We start from the raw sequence: 18692 nt of genomic DNA on the forward strand, positions 1-18692 counted from the left end.
TCTGTAGGGGCCGCCCGGCTGGCGCGGCGCCGAGCGCAGCATCCTGGCCCTGCGGGGCGTTGAACGGCAGTGCCTCGGCCTCAGTAAAAATAAAAGCCGTGGTCTACAGCAAGTGGTTGTAAAAGTACGTGTGGCTGTTAAGGACGTTAGCCTGGTAGGCTCAACGGAGCTACTTCATCAGAGAAGACAAAGGTGGACCTCGAAGTATTTCTTGACCGTTTTTTCCGGTTGGTGTTGCTATGCCCCTTAAGGGTATCTTTTGCAGCTTTCCAGTATCTGAAGGGGGCCTACCAGGGTGCTGGGAGAGGACTTTTTACAAGAGCCTGTAGTGATAGGACAAGGGGTAGTGGGTACAAATTGAAAGCGGGGAGGTTTAGATTGGACATCAGGAAGAAATTCTTCACAGAGAGGGTGGTGAGGCACTGGAACAGGTTGCCCAGAGAAGCTGTGGATGCCCCATCCCTGGAAGTGTTCAAGGCCAGGCTGGATGTGGCTTTGAGCAACCTGGTCTAGTGGAAGGTGTCCCTGCCCATGGCAGGGGGGTTGGAACTAGATGGTCTTTAAGGTCCCTTCCAACCCAAACCACTCTATGATTCTAAGGGGTGTTCTCTGATGCTGTGTGGCTCCCGGGCCTCGAGGTTTTCTGACAGCGTGAGTGGCAGGGTCACATGTTGATTTAGCTATAACATCCAACTGGTAGACTTGACACACGTCACTGTTAGCTTATTGCACCCAAAACTCTTGTTAATAATTATTTAGGAAGACAGTCCTTGGGTAACTGGCTTCTTCAGAGCTTCCCAAAATGTTTTTTGGGAAGAACAAAAAGTCTTAACTATGTGATGCTGAGTACTGCTTAGTTGTCTTTACTGGTTATTTTTTTGTTGTGACATACTGCCTTTCATGAATTGCTTTTATTTTTGCAGTTGGTTCTCTAGGGCACTCATTTTTAAAGTTTTGCAAACAGTGAAAGAAAATGTCACGTAAAAGTTCTAAGGAAGTTAAGAAAGTAAACGTTTCTAGCTCCTTGGAGTCTGAAGACCTTAGCTTAGAAACTACAATACCAACCGATGAAGTTTCTTCCTCTGAAGAGAGAGAAGGTACTGTTAAAATCACTAAGCAGCTCATTGAACGGAAAGAGTTGCTCCATAATCTTCAGCTTCTTAAAATAGAATTATCTCAGAAAAACCTGATGATTGACAACTTGAAAGTAGAATATTTGACCAAGGTAAGAATCATTGTTTCTTTTGTCATATAATCTCTTCTGCTTTCTGGTGTTTCTAGAGTAGTGTAGAAACTTCCATTCTGACAAAGAATTTTTGTGAATTGCATACTGGAAGCCTACTTGGCTTTTTTTTTCCCCCCCCCCCTAATGAGAAAAGGAGGAAAGATACATAAAACTTAGCTGATTTGTCCAATGTGTTATAAATGGATGAGGGGGATCAAATTAATATTTCCTTTCTTAAAAATAAAGGTAAAATATCTGTATTCTTTCAGAAATGATGAATAATTTTGTTACTGATGTAAGCAGCTTAATAGAGCTTTTAATCTGAACTTGCAGAATACTAGGAAGTCAGGTGAATGGTATTCAATGACCTGTTAATGAAGATTTGGCTAGAATATTCCAACATGCTAGTATTAGGAGCTTTTGTTGTGTACAGTTTCCACTAAGGTACATGAAATTAAGAAAGGTGTAAAAGCTTTGCCGTGGTAGTGTGCAGTTCACATTTACAAGCTACTGTGTGCTAACTGGGGCTTTCACTGTCTTGCTGCTCTGGGTTTAAGCCTAGTTTTAAGATGAACAAGTAGCTATTGGGCTGAAAAAAAAAAAGAATTGTAGAACTAAGTCTCTTTTATTTCAAGTTCATTAGGGCAAAATCCATATTGTATTTCATGAAGCCTTAGCATATTTAGAAGTCTTGTTAGGCAATTGTTCTTCTCAGCACATTGGGGTTTCCCCTTTTTTCTTTCACGTTGCTCTTTTTGTTAATTATGTTTAAAAAATTACAAAGGTAACTTTATTTTATATTTATAATTTTTGTATTTAGATTGAAGAGCTAGAAGAGAAGCTTAATGATGCAATCCATCAAAAGCAGCTCTTGTCTTTACGACTGGATAGTCAGCTGGCATTACAGCAAGAAGATGCTAGGTATGATTGAAATAAAACAAAAATCTTCATCTTAAGTAAATTATTCCTATGAATTCAAATTAATTCATGGACAGTGTGGTGGGTTGACCCTGGCTGAAGGCCAGGTGCACACCAAAGCTGCTCTGTCACTGCCCTCCTCAGCTGGGCAGCGGAGAGAAAATACAATGCAAGGCTTGTGGGTCAAGGTAAGGGCAGAGTGGGATCACTCACCAGTTACAATCACAGGCAAAATAGCCTCAACTTGGAGAAATTAGTTCTATTTATTACCAATGTGTGCTGGTTTTAGTCAGGACAGAGATCATTTTCTTCACAGTAACTGGTATGAAGCAGTGTTTTGGATTTACCGTGAGAGTAGTACTGATAAGGTGTTTTTTAGTTGGTGGTGAACAGTGCTTGCACCAATTCAAGGACTTTTCAGCCTCTGATACTGCAGCTGTGTTTGCAACTTTCTCATTACAAGCAGTTGGGGGGGTGTGGAGGCACAGTTCATACAGCTAACCCAAACTAACCAAAGGAGTGTTTCATTCCTGAGCGGGACAGGGGGCCAGGGAATGAAGGTTGTGGTCAGTCCATCACACACTGTCTGTGCTGCTCCTTCCTCCTCAGGGGAGGACTCATCACACTCTGCTCCTGCTCCAGCATGGGGTTCCTCCCATGGGAAGACAGTATTACATAAACTTCTCCAATGTGAGTCTTTCCCATGGGCTGCAGCTCTACATAAAGTGCTCCAGCATGGGTCCCTTCTGTGGAGTGCAGTTCTTCAGGAACAGACTGCTTCAGCGTGGGCTTGCCATAGAATCACAGCCTCCTTTGGGCACATCCACCTGCTCTGGTGTGGGGTTCTCCATGGGCTGCAGGCAGGTCTCTGTTCCCCCATGACCCTCCGTGGCTGCAGGGGTACAGCTGGCCTCGCTATGGTCTTCAGCATGGGCTACAGGGTGAAGCATCTTCACCATCTCTGCTCTGGTGCCTGGAACACCTCCTCCCACTCTTTCTCCACTGACCTGGGTGTCTGTAGAGCTGTTCTCTCACATTCACTCCTCTCTCTGACTGCAATTGCCCAGGGTGTCCTTCTTCCTCCAAACACGTTATCCCAGAGGTGCTGCCACTGAAACTGATGGGCTCAGCCTTGGTCAGAGGCAGGTCCGTCTTGGAGCCGTCTGGCATTGGCCCTGTTGAACACAGGGGAGGCTTCTAGCAGATTCTCACAGCAGTCACCCCTGTAGCCCCACAATACCAAAACCTTGCCATGCAAACCCAGTACAGAGAGTTAATGGGAAGTGTTCGTTATGAATTGCTGGAGTAGGATTTCTTTTGCAGGTTATATTAGTATTTCCATCCTAAAAATGGAATTTGCATAGTCAGTTTACATGTAAATAAATATGAAGAGTTCTCACTTGCTCAAGTTTCTCATTTTGGTTGTATTGTTATCCGGATTCAAAATTTACTAAGAACTTGGAGTAAGAATATTCTTAAAGCCAGTAAAGAGCAAAAGAGTAAGTAGAAGGGTCAGACATCCCATCAAGTTAAAGTGAATTTTAATAACTACAGCCTGGAGGACTTGGGGAAGGTAAGGGGATAATGCTTAGAATTTCCAGTTAGGATTGCTTATTGGTTAGAAATGCCTTCAGTTGATGATGTAGACAGTTTTTTCCTTGCTTTTCTGAAACATTTTGAATTAACCTATAGCTGAAAATAGACTGGCTAGCAGGCTTCTCCACATTAACTTTGTCAGTTATGTTTTAACACTTGTAATAGGACTATGAAGGAAGAGCAGTACTGAATAGTTTCATGTTACATCAGAGGATGCACCAGCTTTCAGGATGTGACTAATTCCAAGTCATGTTCTGTAGTAAGCCTGGAACAGATTTAGGGATGTAAAGCCATACCTGAGGTTAGTTCTAGCAAAGTCTTGCAGCTAAGAGCAGCTGTCAGGAGAATGTGTCTCATTCTATATGCTTATTTGTACTAGGGTAGGATATTTTGGCCATACTCGAGTTATCTGAGGAGTGCTCAGCAAAAAAAGTACTAACGTGCACAGTGTTATTAATGAGTATAAAAGATTGAGTCTCTTCATTATTTTTCTTGTCTGCCTGTTACCTCACTTTTCCTCCCCGTTTAACAGAATCGTAGGCTATGTGCAGAATATGTCCCTGTGTGGCTGCTTTGCTGACCTGGGATTTTCCTTTGTCTTTTTGAAGCAAATGGGGCAGACACTTCCTTGTAGTACTAGCAGAGCTAGTATTTCCTAATATTGCTTTTTAAGTAATGTAGAAATTACTGCATTTTTGAAGAATGATTTCATTTGAAGATGTTTTCAAGAGTTGCAGCTAAAACCTCCAAAAAAGTAGGTCAGTCGCACTGGGTTTATGTGAAATAAAGAAAACACTTGGAACCATCTCTAAGTGATGTGCAGTTTCTCTTGTTGTGTAGTACCTTGTCACTGGTGATAAGTGTTTTAAGGCTGGAAGTGAGGTTGCTTGTTTAATTGTGGGGATGTTTGTGGGTTTATTTTTTTAAAGGATCCTAACTTCATATGTTACACTGGGTAAAAAATGAAGGGTTGGGTGTGGATTAGGCCATAAGCATGTATATGCTGAAACTCAACAAGACACAGATTGAAGTTGATACTGCTTTATCTGGTGATTTGCTGGTTCCTTAAGTTTTGTGTGGAAATATGTTCTGCTTTTTCATGGTTTTAACATTTTAATTGGTAAATTCAGACTAATTTATAAATTCAAGTAAGCATTATGTGGAGGTTAATTGCACTTCTCAGTTTCAGGTTTGTATTGGCAGTGACTATGAAGTTCTTGGCTTTTTATGTATGCTGTGTCTGATATGATTGTGTAACCATGGGGGTGTAAACTCTTGTGCTAATTAATCTGTGTAAATTTTCCCCTCTACATAATGAGCGTAACTCACTCCCTTGCCCCCGCCTGTTGTGAAGGTTTGTCACTGGTGTCACTCACGACTTCATGTCTTCTGTTTTCAAATCAATCTCGAAGAAAACATCAGGCTCTAATGAAACAAGAAATGGAAACTATTTTATTGAGACAGAAGCAACTGGAGGAAACCAATCATCAGTTAAGGGAGAGGGCTGGAGATATCCGTCGTAGCTTGCGAGATTTGGAATTAACGGATGATTGCTATGAGAAGCTCAAGTCTCTTCCTGAAGATCAGCTTTCTATCCCTGAATATGTTTCTGTGAGTATTGTGTTTTGTGTTAGTTTAAAATGTAGCTATGTCTTTGGTCTGGCTGGGATGGAATTCGCCTTCTTCATAGCAGCTTCAATCTTGATGTGTTTTGGATTTGTGGCTAAAACCCTGTTGGTAATGAACCAGTTTTTTGGCTGCTGCTGGTCAGTGCTTGCACAGCATCAAGCCTTACTCTCTGTCCCCAGGGAGCAGACTAGGGGTGGTCGTGAGGTGGAGAGGGTACTCAGCAGGACAGCTGGCACATTGACCTGAGGAGTATTCCATACCATCCAATGTCCTGCTCAGCAATATAAAGTGGAGGTAGAAGGAGAAAGAGGAGGTGAAAGGCGAGTGGCTTCCAGTTGCGGGAGTTATTGCTTGGAGACTGGCTGGGCATCAGTCTGCTTGTGGGAGGTGGTGAGTGATTGTCTTTTCATGGTGGGTGTTGGGGTGGTTTTTTTTTTTCATTTCACCTCTTTTTCCTCTACTAATTAAACTTGAGAGAACTTGACACCTGAGTTGTCTTGCTTTTGTTCTTCCAACTCCTTCCTCTGTCCTGTTCCCAAAGGAGGCAGCCAAGTGAGTGAGCTGCCATATGGGTGCCTGGCTGCTGGCCAGGGTCAACTCACCACAAGCTGTAAATTGCTTTTGTTTAGAATTAAAGGGATGTGCAGATAATAGAAGCCAGTCTGTACTCTCGTGATTCTTATTCTTTCTCAACTAGAAATGAAGGACCCTCAGAGGCAGATGTGCTTCTGGACCAGTCCGTTATGACTGGATTCCAGTAAAGAGGGTAACCTTTTAACCTCAGACTCTGTCTTAAAAGACAGTAGAACTGCTGATGTATTTTAAGGAGGTTAAGAAGGTGCAGTGTTACAGTTAAATGGTGGCACACATTGAGGAGATGAAATACAGCAAGCTGAAAATAGGAATTTGCAACTAGGCTTGCCAGAGCCACGAGCTGCAAACATCTCTTACCTTTCCCTCATGGTTTCCATGTGGCCCTTGCCTATCTGACTTAAATGCAGGAGATAAAGTATACTTCAAGACTAATTTTCTTGATTTAAGAAGCTTGTTAATTATGGCTTATAGGTAAATGGAGGGGCAAGGGGGTACTGTGTTTGCAATGAAAAGACAATGGCTTCGCAAACTGTGGGGTGTGTCCAGAGCATCCTGGCTCACTTCTGAGAATGAAGAGTATTTAGACATGTAAACTCTGATTCACTGAAGTATTGGCATTGTATTTATCTATAGAGTTAGTTTTTAAGGAAACTGTAAATAATGGAATGTTAAAAAGCTAAGTGCATTTGTTAAGGTATAAATGATGCGTGAATGAGTTTTCTTACTGGATGAAAGCTGTGGTATACTGTGTTCCAGATGTATCCAGTAAAGTAAAACTTGTTATCCTTATCTAAAGGATGTTCTTGGAAACATCTCTTCAAAAGTCTCAAAATTTGGACTTCTGAAAGTACTAGGAAAATCTAAAGGCTCTGAGTGATAAAGAACAACACTTAGCTTGGGGCCTATTAGGTTGTTACTCCTTAGCTGTATACTGTACCCCCTGCCCTCTGTAGGAGTAGTTGAGGGTTTTTGGTTGATTCCTGCACCACCATGGTCGACAAAGCAGATTTTTAACACAAACTGAAATGCATGTCAGCTTGCTTGAAATTGGTGTGCAGGAAGCTCCAGGACTTCAGGAATTGATTGACAGTCAGTACAAAAGACTCTTTAGCTAGGCAGGACAGATACCAGGAGTTAGTAACCTTGCCAGCTACTTTAAGTGAAGATGTCACAGAACAATTAGAGTGCTCACGTTGTATTTGTGAGTAGAAAGGGGGTCTAAAACAAGATGTGAAGCAGGAGAAGTGACAGCTACTTTGTACCTTTCTTTTCCTCTCGTGTTCAACCACTAAATGCTATTTCTGTCTGTGACTCAAACTCCATTACTTGTGTTCAGTGAAGCCCCTTTCCTCTTTACTCATGTCACTTTTTTCTATTGACAAAGTCCTCTTTTGCCTGCCCACCCACCCTGGAGAAGACATTCTAAAGATATACTGTAGTAAGATGCTGTTTTCTGCTTCTTCTCTCACCTTCTTTTGTCAACAGGATCAGTGTGAACCTGAGAGTATCAACTGAGCTCAGTGATTGTTTATCATTACTTTGAGTTACTCAGCTGATACAGATGCTGGGAGAATTATAGAATAGTGAGGGTTGGAAGGGACCTTAAAGATCATCTAGTTCCACCCCCCTTGCCGTGGGCAGGGACACCTTCCACTAGACCAGGTTTCTCAAAGCCTCATCTGGCCGGGCCTTGGAGACAGCCAGGGATGGGGCATCCATAGCTTCTCTGGGCAACCTGTTCCAATGCCTCACCACCCTCTCCAGGAAGAACTTCTTCCTTATATCTAATCTAAATCCCCCTGCTTTCAATTTAAACCCATTACCCCTTGTCCTGTCACTACAGGACAAAACTACAGAACTATTTTGTATATCCCGTCTAGGCATCCATTTGGCTTCTAAGGGCTAGGAAAAGGATGTTGAAGGGAATAAGTAATTTTTCTGATGCTGTTTTCTGCTTTGCATACCTAAGGGGGAACAGTGCATTTCTCAGGCAGATAAAATTTGGCTCCAGATCTATGTGCAGACTAATAGTATAGTCTACTGATACTGGGGTAAAATTCTCCTTCACAAGGAAGTGTCCTGCTTAGAGAAAAAGTGAGCAAGAAATTTCCAGAACCTTTTTTTTCCTGTTTCTCAATTATAACACACTGCCTTACAATTGTCCAGGCTAGAAGTAAATGTGTACATAATGCTTAGACGTTGTGAAACCTGGTATACTGGACAAACAGCAGGAAGTGCTTAAATACGGGTTTTTTTATATAGAGATACTGCAAGTTTAAAATACTAGAATTAAACAAATGTGAGGTGTTTTTCACCTTTTCTTCCACAAGGGGGTGCAATAGGGATATGTTAGAGCAAAGACTAGGCTATGTTTAATGTTAATGGAGATGACAAATGAAACATGATGTTCTAAGCACCTTTCTCTTAAAATCACACTTTTTTATTTTGAACTTACATCTAAAAATTTATGGGCTTTTTAACTGTTTAGAAGAATTACGGTTTTTTCAGCAACAGTATATGCAAGGTTTTATGCACTACAGGTGGTTGAACTGGTGCTTGTCAGCTGACTCACTTAATTTGTTCAGTAAAGTGAGCCCCCTGTTGTGTACTCTCCTATAAAAATTTCTCACCAAGTTGTTTAAAAATGGTAACTTTGACTTCTGTTTGATCTGATTGTAACCGCTGGGTCTTTCGGTTGCATCACTTGCCAACTACAGCTCAGTTGCTCTTTAAGGCAGCAGTTAACTGGTGCAACTGCTTTCAGGTAACTTCATTTACCAGAAGCCAGCTTTCTCTTCCTCTGCACCCCCCCATTTTTAGCTTAACTCTAGTTTTCCATAAGAAGTGGTTGGCATGTTGGCATGTGCTAGGAGTTTTCTGTGGGGTTTTTTTTGTGTGTGGGGTTTGTGTTTTTGTGTTTTTTTTTTTTAAACTGCCTAGGAAGTGATGTCCTTACAGCACATCTATATAAATTTGTAATTTTTAAGGTGCAGTTGTTTCTGAAATCCCACTGCAGTAAATTTTGTTTCTCCTATATTGATTTGGACATGTGTGCTTTGACTGCTGAGTTACATGAATGTTTATTGGCCATTAAGCATATTCTGGGCTGTGTCAGAAGTGTGGCCAGCATATAGGGGGAAATAATTCTCCCCCTGTACTCTGCTCTTCTGAGACCCCACTTGCAGTGCTGAGTCCAGCTGTGGAACCCACAACGTCAGAAAGATATAGACTGGTTGGAGTGAGTCCAGAGGAGGCCACGAAGATGATCAGAGGGCTGGAGCACCTCTGCTGTGATGAAAGGCGGAGAAACTTGGGCTTGTTCACCCTGGAGAAGAGAAGGCTCCGGGGAGACCCTATTGCAGCCTTCCAGTACCTGAAGAGGCCTACAAGGAAGCTGGGAGGTGGGGACTTTTTACAAGGGCCTGTAGTGACAGGACAAGGGGTAATGGGTTTAATTGGAAGTGGGGAGGTTTAGATTAGATATCAGGAAGAAGTTCTTCATGGGGAGGGGGGTGAGGCACTGGAACAGGTTACCCAGAGAAGCTGTGGCTGCCCCATCCCTGGAAGTGTTCAAGGCCAGGCTGGATGAGGCTTTGAGCAACCTGGTCTAGTGAAAGGTGTCCCTGCCCATGGCAGGGGGGTTGGAACTAGATGGTCTTTAAAGTCCCTTCCAACCCAAACCATTTGATGATTCTGTGTTCAAGCAAGCTAAATAACTAACAGTCAAACTGCTACAACCTTCCCCTTATCTGCTGCATTCATTTGCATTTTCTTATTACAATGGATTGCCCCTTTCTTGGGAAGGCTGGGCAGGTACCTTTATCCTCAATACCCATATTGCATGTCATCTTGGTTTGATAATGGGTAATCTGTTTTAGGGTTGTTGTGGCTTGGGAATTAAATGTGGCATAACAACGTAAGTTAGGTTTCCTAGAGAAATCACAGCAAAAATACAAGAACTTCAGGGAAAAGCTAGGTATGGTTTAAAAAAACCCACAGTGCTTTGAATAGCTAGCTACCAGTTAGTGACAATCAAGGTTATTTTTTTTAAGGTAAAAAACTGAAAAATTTTGTAATCACTTTTTTGGTGGAGAAAAAGATTTGATTGAAATTCAGTTGCTTGGTTTCAGATGTATTTGGACAAGTTCTTAAACAATCCAAGCAGATGAAAACTGTAGTCAGCAGAAGCTGTAGTTAAGAGACTAAAATTGTACTTAATGCTTTGCATGTGCACTTCTAAAGCATGGGGTATTTTTTTCCGAAGGAAGCAGTTGAAGGCTGATGTAGTTCAGAAGTTAGTTTTGTGGGTTCTTTCTAACTTCACTGTTTGATTTAAGGTAAACCCATTAGAAGCAATGTGATTTCACAGATGGATGTGAAAAAACTGCCTAAATATTGATGGAATAAGATAATGCAAGAAAAAATAATAATAAAGTAGTAAAATAAGGCAATAATATGCCGTTAGTGCACTTCCCAGAATAGAAAGACAATTTATAGTTTTAACTGTAGCATCAGGTGGTTGAATTTCTCATTTGGAAGTCTCAGAACATGAACAAAAAATCGTCATTCCTTATTTTGGGTTTAGTTGAATTTGTAGTTTTAAAAACAGTGCTTAATTTTGTTAATTTTCTGTGTTAGCGAATTGAGAATCCCACGTTATCATCTTAAAAAAAATTAAACCAGCAACTACATTTTGAGAGAACTTGCTTTTTTTTTTTTAATAAAAAATTACTTTAAATTTATATATGTTCTATTTTAGCTTATGTTTGTTTTGCATCTAAAGGTAAGGATGGGGAGTGGAGCTCTCTTGTTGAGTGCAACAGATTCAAAAAACTGCAACTTTCAACAAGCATGGTATTTGGAAAAACTGGAAAACAAAGCCCCAAAATCCCCACCACTTTTCAGAAAATTTCACTTCTCTGCCTTACGACTAATCCGGTCATGTTGCAGACTTGCTTTATTGCATAAACTACACCTGTGTTTACATCGCAGATTTCCATGGCTTCTGTATGTGTTAGAATTGTATGCTGCCAGTTATCTGGAACGTAACTGTAACTTCTATTCTTCAGCTGTTTACAGGTAGCAAGAGAGACTCATCTTCCTTATGCATGGAAGAGTAGTACACCTTGATCTTGAAGCCTTATTCTCGCTTGTATTTCTTCTTTAATCATGTATCAAACAACGCGTTAATGATGGGGGGTATGGAGTAGCTTTTGCATTAAAATAGTCCTTAATTTTTATTCTTTTCATCGCCCAAAACAAACATTTTAAGGTATCAAGTTAATCTGGGAGTAGTAACCTCTGTGTACGTGTGTGTGGGTGTATATCAAAAAAACTTTCTTCTTTGTTTTTTTTTTTCCTGGGTTTTTTATTTTTTTTTACTACCATATTTTCTATTATTTTTTTCTTGTTCAGTAGAAATTTCTGGAAAAGTTTTATGGGTCTGAGACTTACTTATCTTAGACAATGCTTATGACTGGAGTGGGGGAAGAGAGGAGTATGTGTTAGAGCTTTTTGTTTGTTTTACATTCCTTTAAAAGAAATTTTTTTTTTTTTCAGTGCTGGTTTAGCAGAACAGAGTCTTTCAGAGGCTTAGTTGCATGGTGCAGGTGAACCCATATAGCACCATGCTGCTACTGAAAATGTGTGTGGGGGGTATGTCACGGTTCTTCCTGGTTATGTGCTGTTCCTGCTTCCCGCGCTTGCATTTTTCTCGGTGCAGATTCAGCACACTGAACTGGCAGAAAACAAAACTAATCTCTTCATTTCTACACACCTCATAAAAGTTTATATTGGCTTAGGGAAGGTTAGCAAGTTAAGTTGGCCTATTGCTAAATAGGGTCTCTTTATTCTTTTTACACTGTTCATCAAATAGGCTGAGAGTTGGCACAAGTGAGAGGGTGAGACCATACTACTAGAAGCTGTATCTTGTTTAATCAGGCAGCCCAACTGGGATCTCCCTTAGTTGAAGAGAAATGAATTATCTTGACTTTTATTCCTTTTTTTTTTTTTAATTCAGTACCAAACACAGATTGATTAGTTCTTAGCTGCTTCTGTCAAAGATGCTAAAGAAAGACACTGTCTTTGCTTGAACATCCGCCCACAACCAGGTTCCTTGTATGCACTAGAAATAATTTGTTGACTTACTGCCATAAAATATTGAGCTGATTTGTTTCTGGGATTGTAGTTTTGCGGTTATGATTTTGCTAGTCTCAGTTTTAAATATATATATCTTGTTTTTCTAGATCCGATTCTATGACGTAGTCCATTCCTTAAGGAAAGAGCTAAGTGATCTACAGATGAAAAAGGAGAGCCTAACAGAAGAACTCAGTGGGTACAGATCCCAACTGAAGTGTCTGACAGAGGTCTGTGCACCATAATTATCTCAATTAAGAAGCTGTGTAAATATGTATATTGCAAAAAAACCCTCATTTTCCAAATAATTATTCATGTATAATATATAAAAACTTTTTTGCTGTGTAACAATTACTGGGGGGAGGAGGGGATGGAGAGGGAGGGGAAGGGGAAACATGCTATGAATGTTCTTGCATAACAGCTAATTTGACATTATGGGTACCCTGCAAGATTTGTTCATGAGACTGTTCAGGATAGACTTTTCCAAGCTGTGTTATGCTTTCTGAGGACAAGGTTCAAAGCGGGGAAGCTGGGACAGGAGATCCATCCAGCATAAGCTGAAGATGAAGTGATGTTTCAGTGTCTAGTTTTTGAGATGGTGATGTCTTGGTAGTAATTTGTTTCACCTTTTTGTTTTAATGATACAAAAATGCCATTTTTAAGAGTTCTTCAGAGTTATTTCTTCTTTGTTATGCTTTTCAACTTTTTTATATTTTAATTTTTCTATTTATTTCCATACTAAAGAAACAGGTAATTTGATTTCAGGTAAGGTATAAACACCAGAAGTAGAGAAACAAATTATCTAAATATATTTCATCTTTATTTTTAAAGAGTAAAAGAGTTAAAACAGTGTAAGGAGAATGTTGGTCTTAAGGTATTTATGAATATTTATAGTATACTTAGTATGTATACAACTCCGATGATTTGTATTTCAACGTAGTTCCACATAAATCTGGAGTTGTGATAAGAGAGTTTTAGCTACTTAGAGTATATTTATCCAAGTCATAGCTAGAAGAGGCTTAAATGTCAATGTCATTTTACTATTTCTGAAAGTGTTGTTTAGTTACTACCTTTCTTTTATCGAAATTTACTTATGGAATAAAAAGATATTTTAATTATACAGGATTATCTTGTGAAAATAATATTTTCTTTCCTTTTTGATTAAATTAGAAAAAGTAATTAATAAAATTTGTGCATTTAATTATCATCTGTAGTCAAAACTGAGGCTACATTAATCCTGTTAACTTTTATTTACATGAGCATCTCCCTTCACTGTATGTTTAATGTGCTCTGATTTTATTAAATCTCAGAAGGCTGAAATCCTCCTACAGAATTTGACTGACATTTATGTTAGTTTTTGTTGCAGCAATTTAACAGGATAGTAGGTAACAAAGATGTGCCAGAATCAATTTTCTTTGTACATTGACCTTTCTTTAATATAGAAACCTCTCATGTTCTTTTTTTACCACCTGGTGGCAGCATCCACCTTTCCCACTGATTTAATTTTCAGGTTTTTGAGTGCTGGGCATTTCTTTCGATGCTAATGAGAGAGCGCTAGAATGCTGCCTGCGTTGAACTGAGATGGTTCTTCGAATGCTTATACCCTGTTTGCATAATCATGCTTAAAATGAGAGACAATTAGTGAGAATGAATACCTCATTAAAAGAAAAAAGAAACAGGGAAGAGATCCAGATGTTGAAATGACACAAGCAAAAAAGGCTTACTGTTGTTAATAAAAATTAATCCTTAGGATTCTCAGGTTTCAGATAAGATCACTTACTACAGTTCTTCCATATATATTAAAAAAAAACAAAACCAAAACCAACCTCAAGAACCAAACCAAAACCCAAAATGAAGTCTTCACTCTGTTACGCATAGAGATGATGTCTTTGGAATATTTAATAGAATGTGACCTGATACGAGGTAGTTTATGTATGGATAGACTTAAGAGTCTCTGTGTTTTGCTTCTGGCAAATTCAGATTTGACCTAGTGACTTGATGAGTGTCACTGTGACAAGGTACCTCAGGCTGTTTCAGATAATAAGGTGAGAGGAGCATCATCAATACCTGAGGGTACTTTAGAGTCTCTAATATATTCAGTGCACTACAGCGAACAGACCTGAGCATCTCTTTGAAACCACTTTGTAAACTGCAAGTGTACTGTTGGGGTAACTTACTTATTTGAGCTCCTTCGTTATGGGCAAGCTTTATTGCAAGCAAATTTTGCAGTAGGAAATGAAGCAGTTTCATTCAGTCTTACTTAAGCTCTTAGACTTTTCTTTTTTCTGTTCTTGTGGTATTCCAATCAATCTTTATTTCTGGCTACATGAAACAGAGTTGCTGAAGTTCCTTGCCTGTTTTTTTAATAACTTGCACTCTTCAGATCTTTCTTCTGGGTTCCCATCCAATATTCCTTGGATTTTAAGTTCTTTCTGACAGTTGCAATATTTCTGCTCTCTACATACTTCATCAACAAAGTGTCAGTTCTGGGTTTAAAACTTATATGGGAAACTACTAATACAGACTTTCGAAAGACAGTCATCACTAAAGTTCAGATAATCTCTCCTTCCTCCCCCTGCCTTGTCGTCCTCTTTCTGGAACATAGAAAGGAAACAAAATGTATGCTTGTACCAAATCTTTCAATTAACTACTAATGGCTTGGGGGAGAAGGATTTTTCTAGTTTTTCTGGTTATTGGTGGCTGACAGACTAGGTTTGAGTAAGTTTTGAACATGTAAATATTCGCCTAGAAATGAAGTCATGAGAAATACGAGATAATTAGGTATGGACTTACAGGAAAGTCTGTCTGGCTAACAAAGATTGAACAGTATGAAGGAAAATCCAAACTTGTCTAATGTGTTAAGCCAACTCTAGGAAAATTTAAATGTGAAATGATTGCAATGGTTGCCTTATTTGATGAATAGTATCAGCTATGCTGTTTTGTGACAGGATGGCTGTAGTCCTTTAATTTGATCAGAGGAAATGAGCTCTAATTTTACTGTTCTTCTTTTGGAGTGTGAACATAAGATACTTAAATTATTTTGTTTTCCCTGCTCATGAGCCTTTATATACTGTTTTGTGGGAAAGCAAAGCAGCACAGTTCTATTCTTTGAATGTATTTACGATGATCCAATATAGCTGAGTATCAGTTATACAAAATCAGGTCTTCAAACCCACTACATCTTTTTTTTACTACACATTGCCTTTGTTGTTGTTGTTAGGGGAAAAAAAAACCCACCACCAAACAAAACCCAAACAAAACGCATTGTTAGCACAACAGATCTAGCCTGGCACAAAAGTGAGTACAGTGTCTTGGTCTTGTGGCCTCTCAACAAACTGAGTTTATAAGCACCCAGCTAGACCAGCTAGGAAGCTTGGTTCTGTAAAAATTGAATTGTCATTGAAGCCTTGTGGAAACTAACTTTCTAAGAGACTTTCTAATCCACATGTTCTTTATCTCTAGGCAATTCATTAATTCATTTGTATTAGAAAAACTCTTATTTCTCACTTCAGGGCATAAGAGACCTTTCAAATGTTTGTCACCTGTATTTGAAGTCTGGATGTATGAAAATAGATTTTGTTTGTTCAGAAGGGACAGAAGGTCCTAAGTGTGTATTGGCCTCTGTTAGTACACATTTAATTCTTAATAAGATCACTAGAACTCTACAGCTTTGTAACAAAGTTCTCTTGTTGATTGTCTGCTGCTCTGAGTTAGCACTTAATCAAAGCCAGCTGAATCTGTAAGGCAGACCCAGTGTGGTGGGGAGCTGCTTCTGACAACTGGTAGCAAAGAACAGCGTGTGAAGACTGATTTCTAGCACTGTAACATAATCTGATAAAACACAGCTAGTGTCAAAAGATCTTTGTCACCGCTCTCTGTTTTTAAAGTGGTCATTGTAAGTGGTTCTGCAGTATTACCGCTGCGCAACTGTTGCATCTGTGATTTCGACCAGCGCAGTCCTGATTGTAGGTGCAGCAGCAGACTGGGGGGGAGGCGGTGGAACTGGTTAAAGCGATGTTCTTGTATTTCAGTGCTGACTGATCTGTTACCCGATTCATAGTACAGACTCGTTTCAATCCTTTTACTGTGCTCAGTACTTGAAGTATAAACAATGTTGGCACCACCACCTTTGGAGGTACAGATAGAGGAAAAAAGTCCAGCTATAATGTTGTATTACCAGGAGCTTCCCAGAAACAAAACCAGCTTCTGATGTGTGTGTTCCCATGCTGAACATCAGTGTACTATTTTCAGAGTTGTTTGCTTCCAGAGTGGTTAGAACCTTCCCTCAAACACATGTAATTTACTACTCGCGTGTTTCTCTCAAGGCTGAGAAAGAAATTCTGCTTTTCTTTGTAGCTCTAGAAGATTAAGTATTGCTTTCTTCTGGCTATGAATTTCTTGGCAATGTTTCCCTGGAATTTGGTTTTGATATAGTTTTATCAGGGCTTCCTTTCTTTAGTGTTTCATGGTGGGTTTTTTTCCTGTAAAGTTGCCTTCAGGACTTGCAATCAAATTTATAGTATGACAGTTATCTAAAAGCTATGGTTAGCCTAAAGCCAAAGCTGTATGTATGTAGGACAGAGATCTCTTCTAAGACCTCGTCTCTGAATCAGGATTAGTAGCTGTCGGGCTTTGCTAGACAAACCTAACAATTTTCTCTGTGATAATGTTTCCCAGCTGGAGGAAAAACGTTTCTCTAGTCTTCAAAGAATGAACTAAGCTATTGCACTCAAAGGATCAGTTGGCACTAGATGTATCTGAATGTTGTAAACTGGAGGCTACTGTTGCTATGCCAGGAGGACTGCGTTCCCTAAGATTTCCTCTGAAGTTTGTACACTTGTAATTAAAGACTGCACTCTAGAATGCTTCCCCAGCCCCCTGACACCCAGTAATCAAAGCACTGCTTGACAGAATTGGTATTCTCTCTCTAGAATGATGAGGCCTCAGTCTTAAGTGAGATACGTGCCTTCTTTCCTTCAGTTTGTTAATATTTATCTTGTTCAGGAACAAAGGTGCAAAGAAAATACCAATAACTATTAGCTTGGGGCAGCAGTTCAACATTTCCAAGACTCAAGAAGACTTATGTAATCTATGGAAGTTCACTTTTTCTATCCAATGTCTTTCTACCTTCTTTGATCTATAGCTATGGCTCATATAGACTGCTAGTCATTGTTCAGAAGGACCAAATGGCTTATTCTGGTCTCTAACACAATGATCCCAATGATCCTTTTCACCTGAGAATATTTCACTAAAGATTCTCATCAGCTCAGATCCAGAGAGAGCTCCCCCCTTCCCCCCCTCCACCTTGTTTTCTGTTGCAATAGAGGCACTTACGCCAAAGCTTTTCATTCCTACCTTTCTGGCAGAACTTACCTGTTTTGGAAGTAGCTCAGCATTTTTGTTTATAACTTTTAGTGGCAGATAATGCCCCATCTACAATCCTTGGCAGGTTACCAATTTTTGTATCAACGTACTGGAAGAGGTATCTTATTTACCCAGTTATGTGTAACTTCTTCCAGACACTTGGGCAGTTGTATTGAAATAAATGATGTCTTGACCAATCATTTTTGAGTGTGTGTTATGTAAAGAGATTGAAGCAAAATGGGATCTTTACTAAGTAGCAGCACCTCATCCAAATAACTTGAGGGAATTGGTTTTCACATCACAATGGTATAGTAGCTTTACATTTGCCTAGAGTCTTAGACACCCAGGGATATGAACAGAAACTGCTGGCTTGTGTAAGTGATCCTTCAAAGATGAAGTTCTTTTAAATAAGCTTTTTTAAAAGTGGCATCACTTTCCTCCACAGGCTTATCTGTGGACAGTGTGAAAAGTCACGCTACTTCTGTTTCACTGGCTGATGAATCTTTTCCCTGCAATTCCGTTGTTTATCTTCTTATCCCCAAAGGCTTTTTGAAAAACTAATCCCCACCATGTATTATGTGTCACTAGCTTTGTTCAAAAAGTATGTCACACAGCTTTTGTACCTGAAATTTAGATAGGTGTTCATTTCAGTGACTGCTATAAGCTGCTATTCATTCCAGATGGAGGATAGTAGTGAAGTTCAGTATCACAAAACTGAGGCCAGTCATTAGATCTGTAGTTTCTCTACCAGTGTGGGTTTTAAATGGTGCAGATAAGGCAAGTTCAGATTCTTCCTGCTTGAAACATCCATCTATCGACAGTGTTTGTAAACCAACTGGAAGTACACCATAGTAGGGACTGCTTCACGTACTCTGTAGAAACCACCTATACTAGATAATACTGGATCTCTTGGACAGCTCTGTGAACAATTCCTTTAGGCAGTATTTGCCTGCCCATCTTGCACAGGAGCTGTTTATTTGTTTTAACCACCTCATCTGAGTTGCTACTTGCTACAGTAGCAAAAATTAGTAAGAAACTGAAGAAAAGTCATTCACTGTTGGCAGGATCATTGCAGTCATGTTCCATATGAGGAAGTACTGTTTGTCCTTTAAATTTTTAAGGTTTGGACTTAAGTTATTTTTATTTATTGGCGTTATTTCCACGACCTCATTCATGTCCTTGAAAGTGGTCTGTATCTTGACCCTTTTAAAAAGCCCCTTTTTGCTTCAGC

The 18692-nt window shown here is 39.7% G+C and overlaps 1 protein-coding gene across 1 annotated transcript; it reads left to right on the forward strand.

The window, feature by feature from the left end:
* Positions 1-973: 973 nt before the first annotated feature.
* PIBF1 (progesterone immunomodulatory binding factor 1) lies at positions 974-12327 on the forward strand (the record flags this gene model as incomplete). The annotated part of the gene is made up of 4 exons (XM_010159560.1): positions 974-1225; positions 2046-2146; positions 5152-5350; positions 12208-12327. Coding segments are annotated over exons 1-4 (672 nt in total), but the record flags the coding sequence as incomplete, so codon positions are not given.
* Between the last annotated feature and the right edge of the window lie 6365 nt (positions 12328-18692).

The sequence above is a fragment of the Eurypyga helias genome, unplaced genomic scaffold (genome assembly GCF_000690775.1).
Source record: "Eurypyga helias isolate BGI_N326 unplaced genomic scaffold, ASM69077v1 scaffold1069, whole genome shotgun sequence".
NCBI lineage: Eukaryota > Metazoa > Chordata > Aves > Eurypygiformes > Eurypygidae > Eurypyga > Eurypyga helias.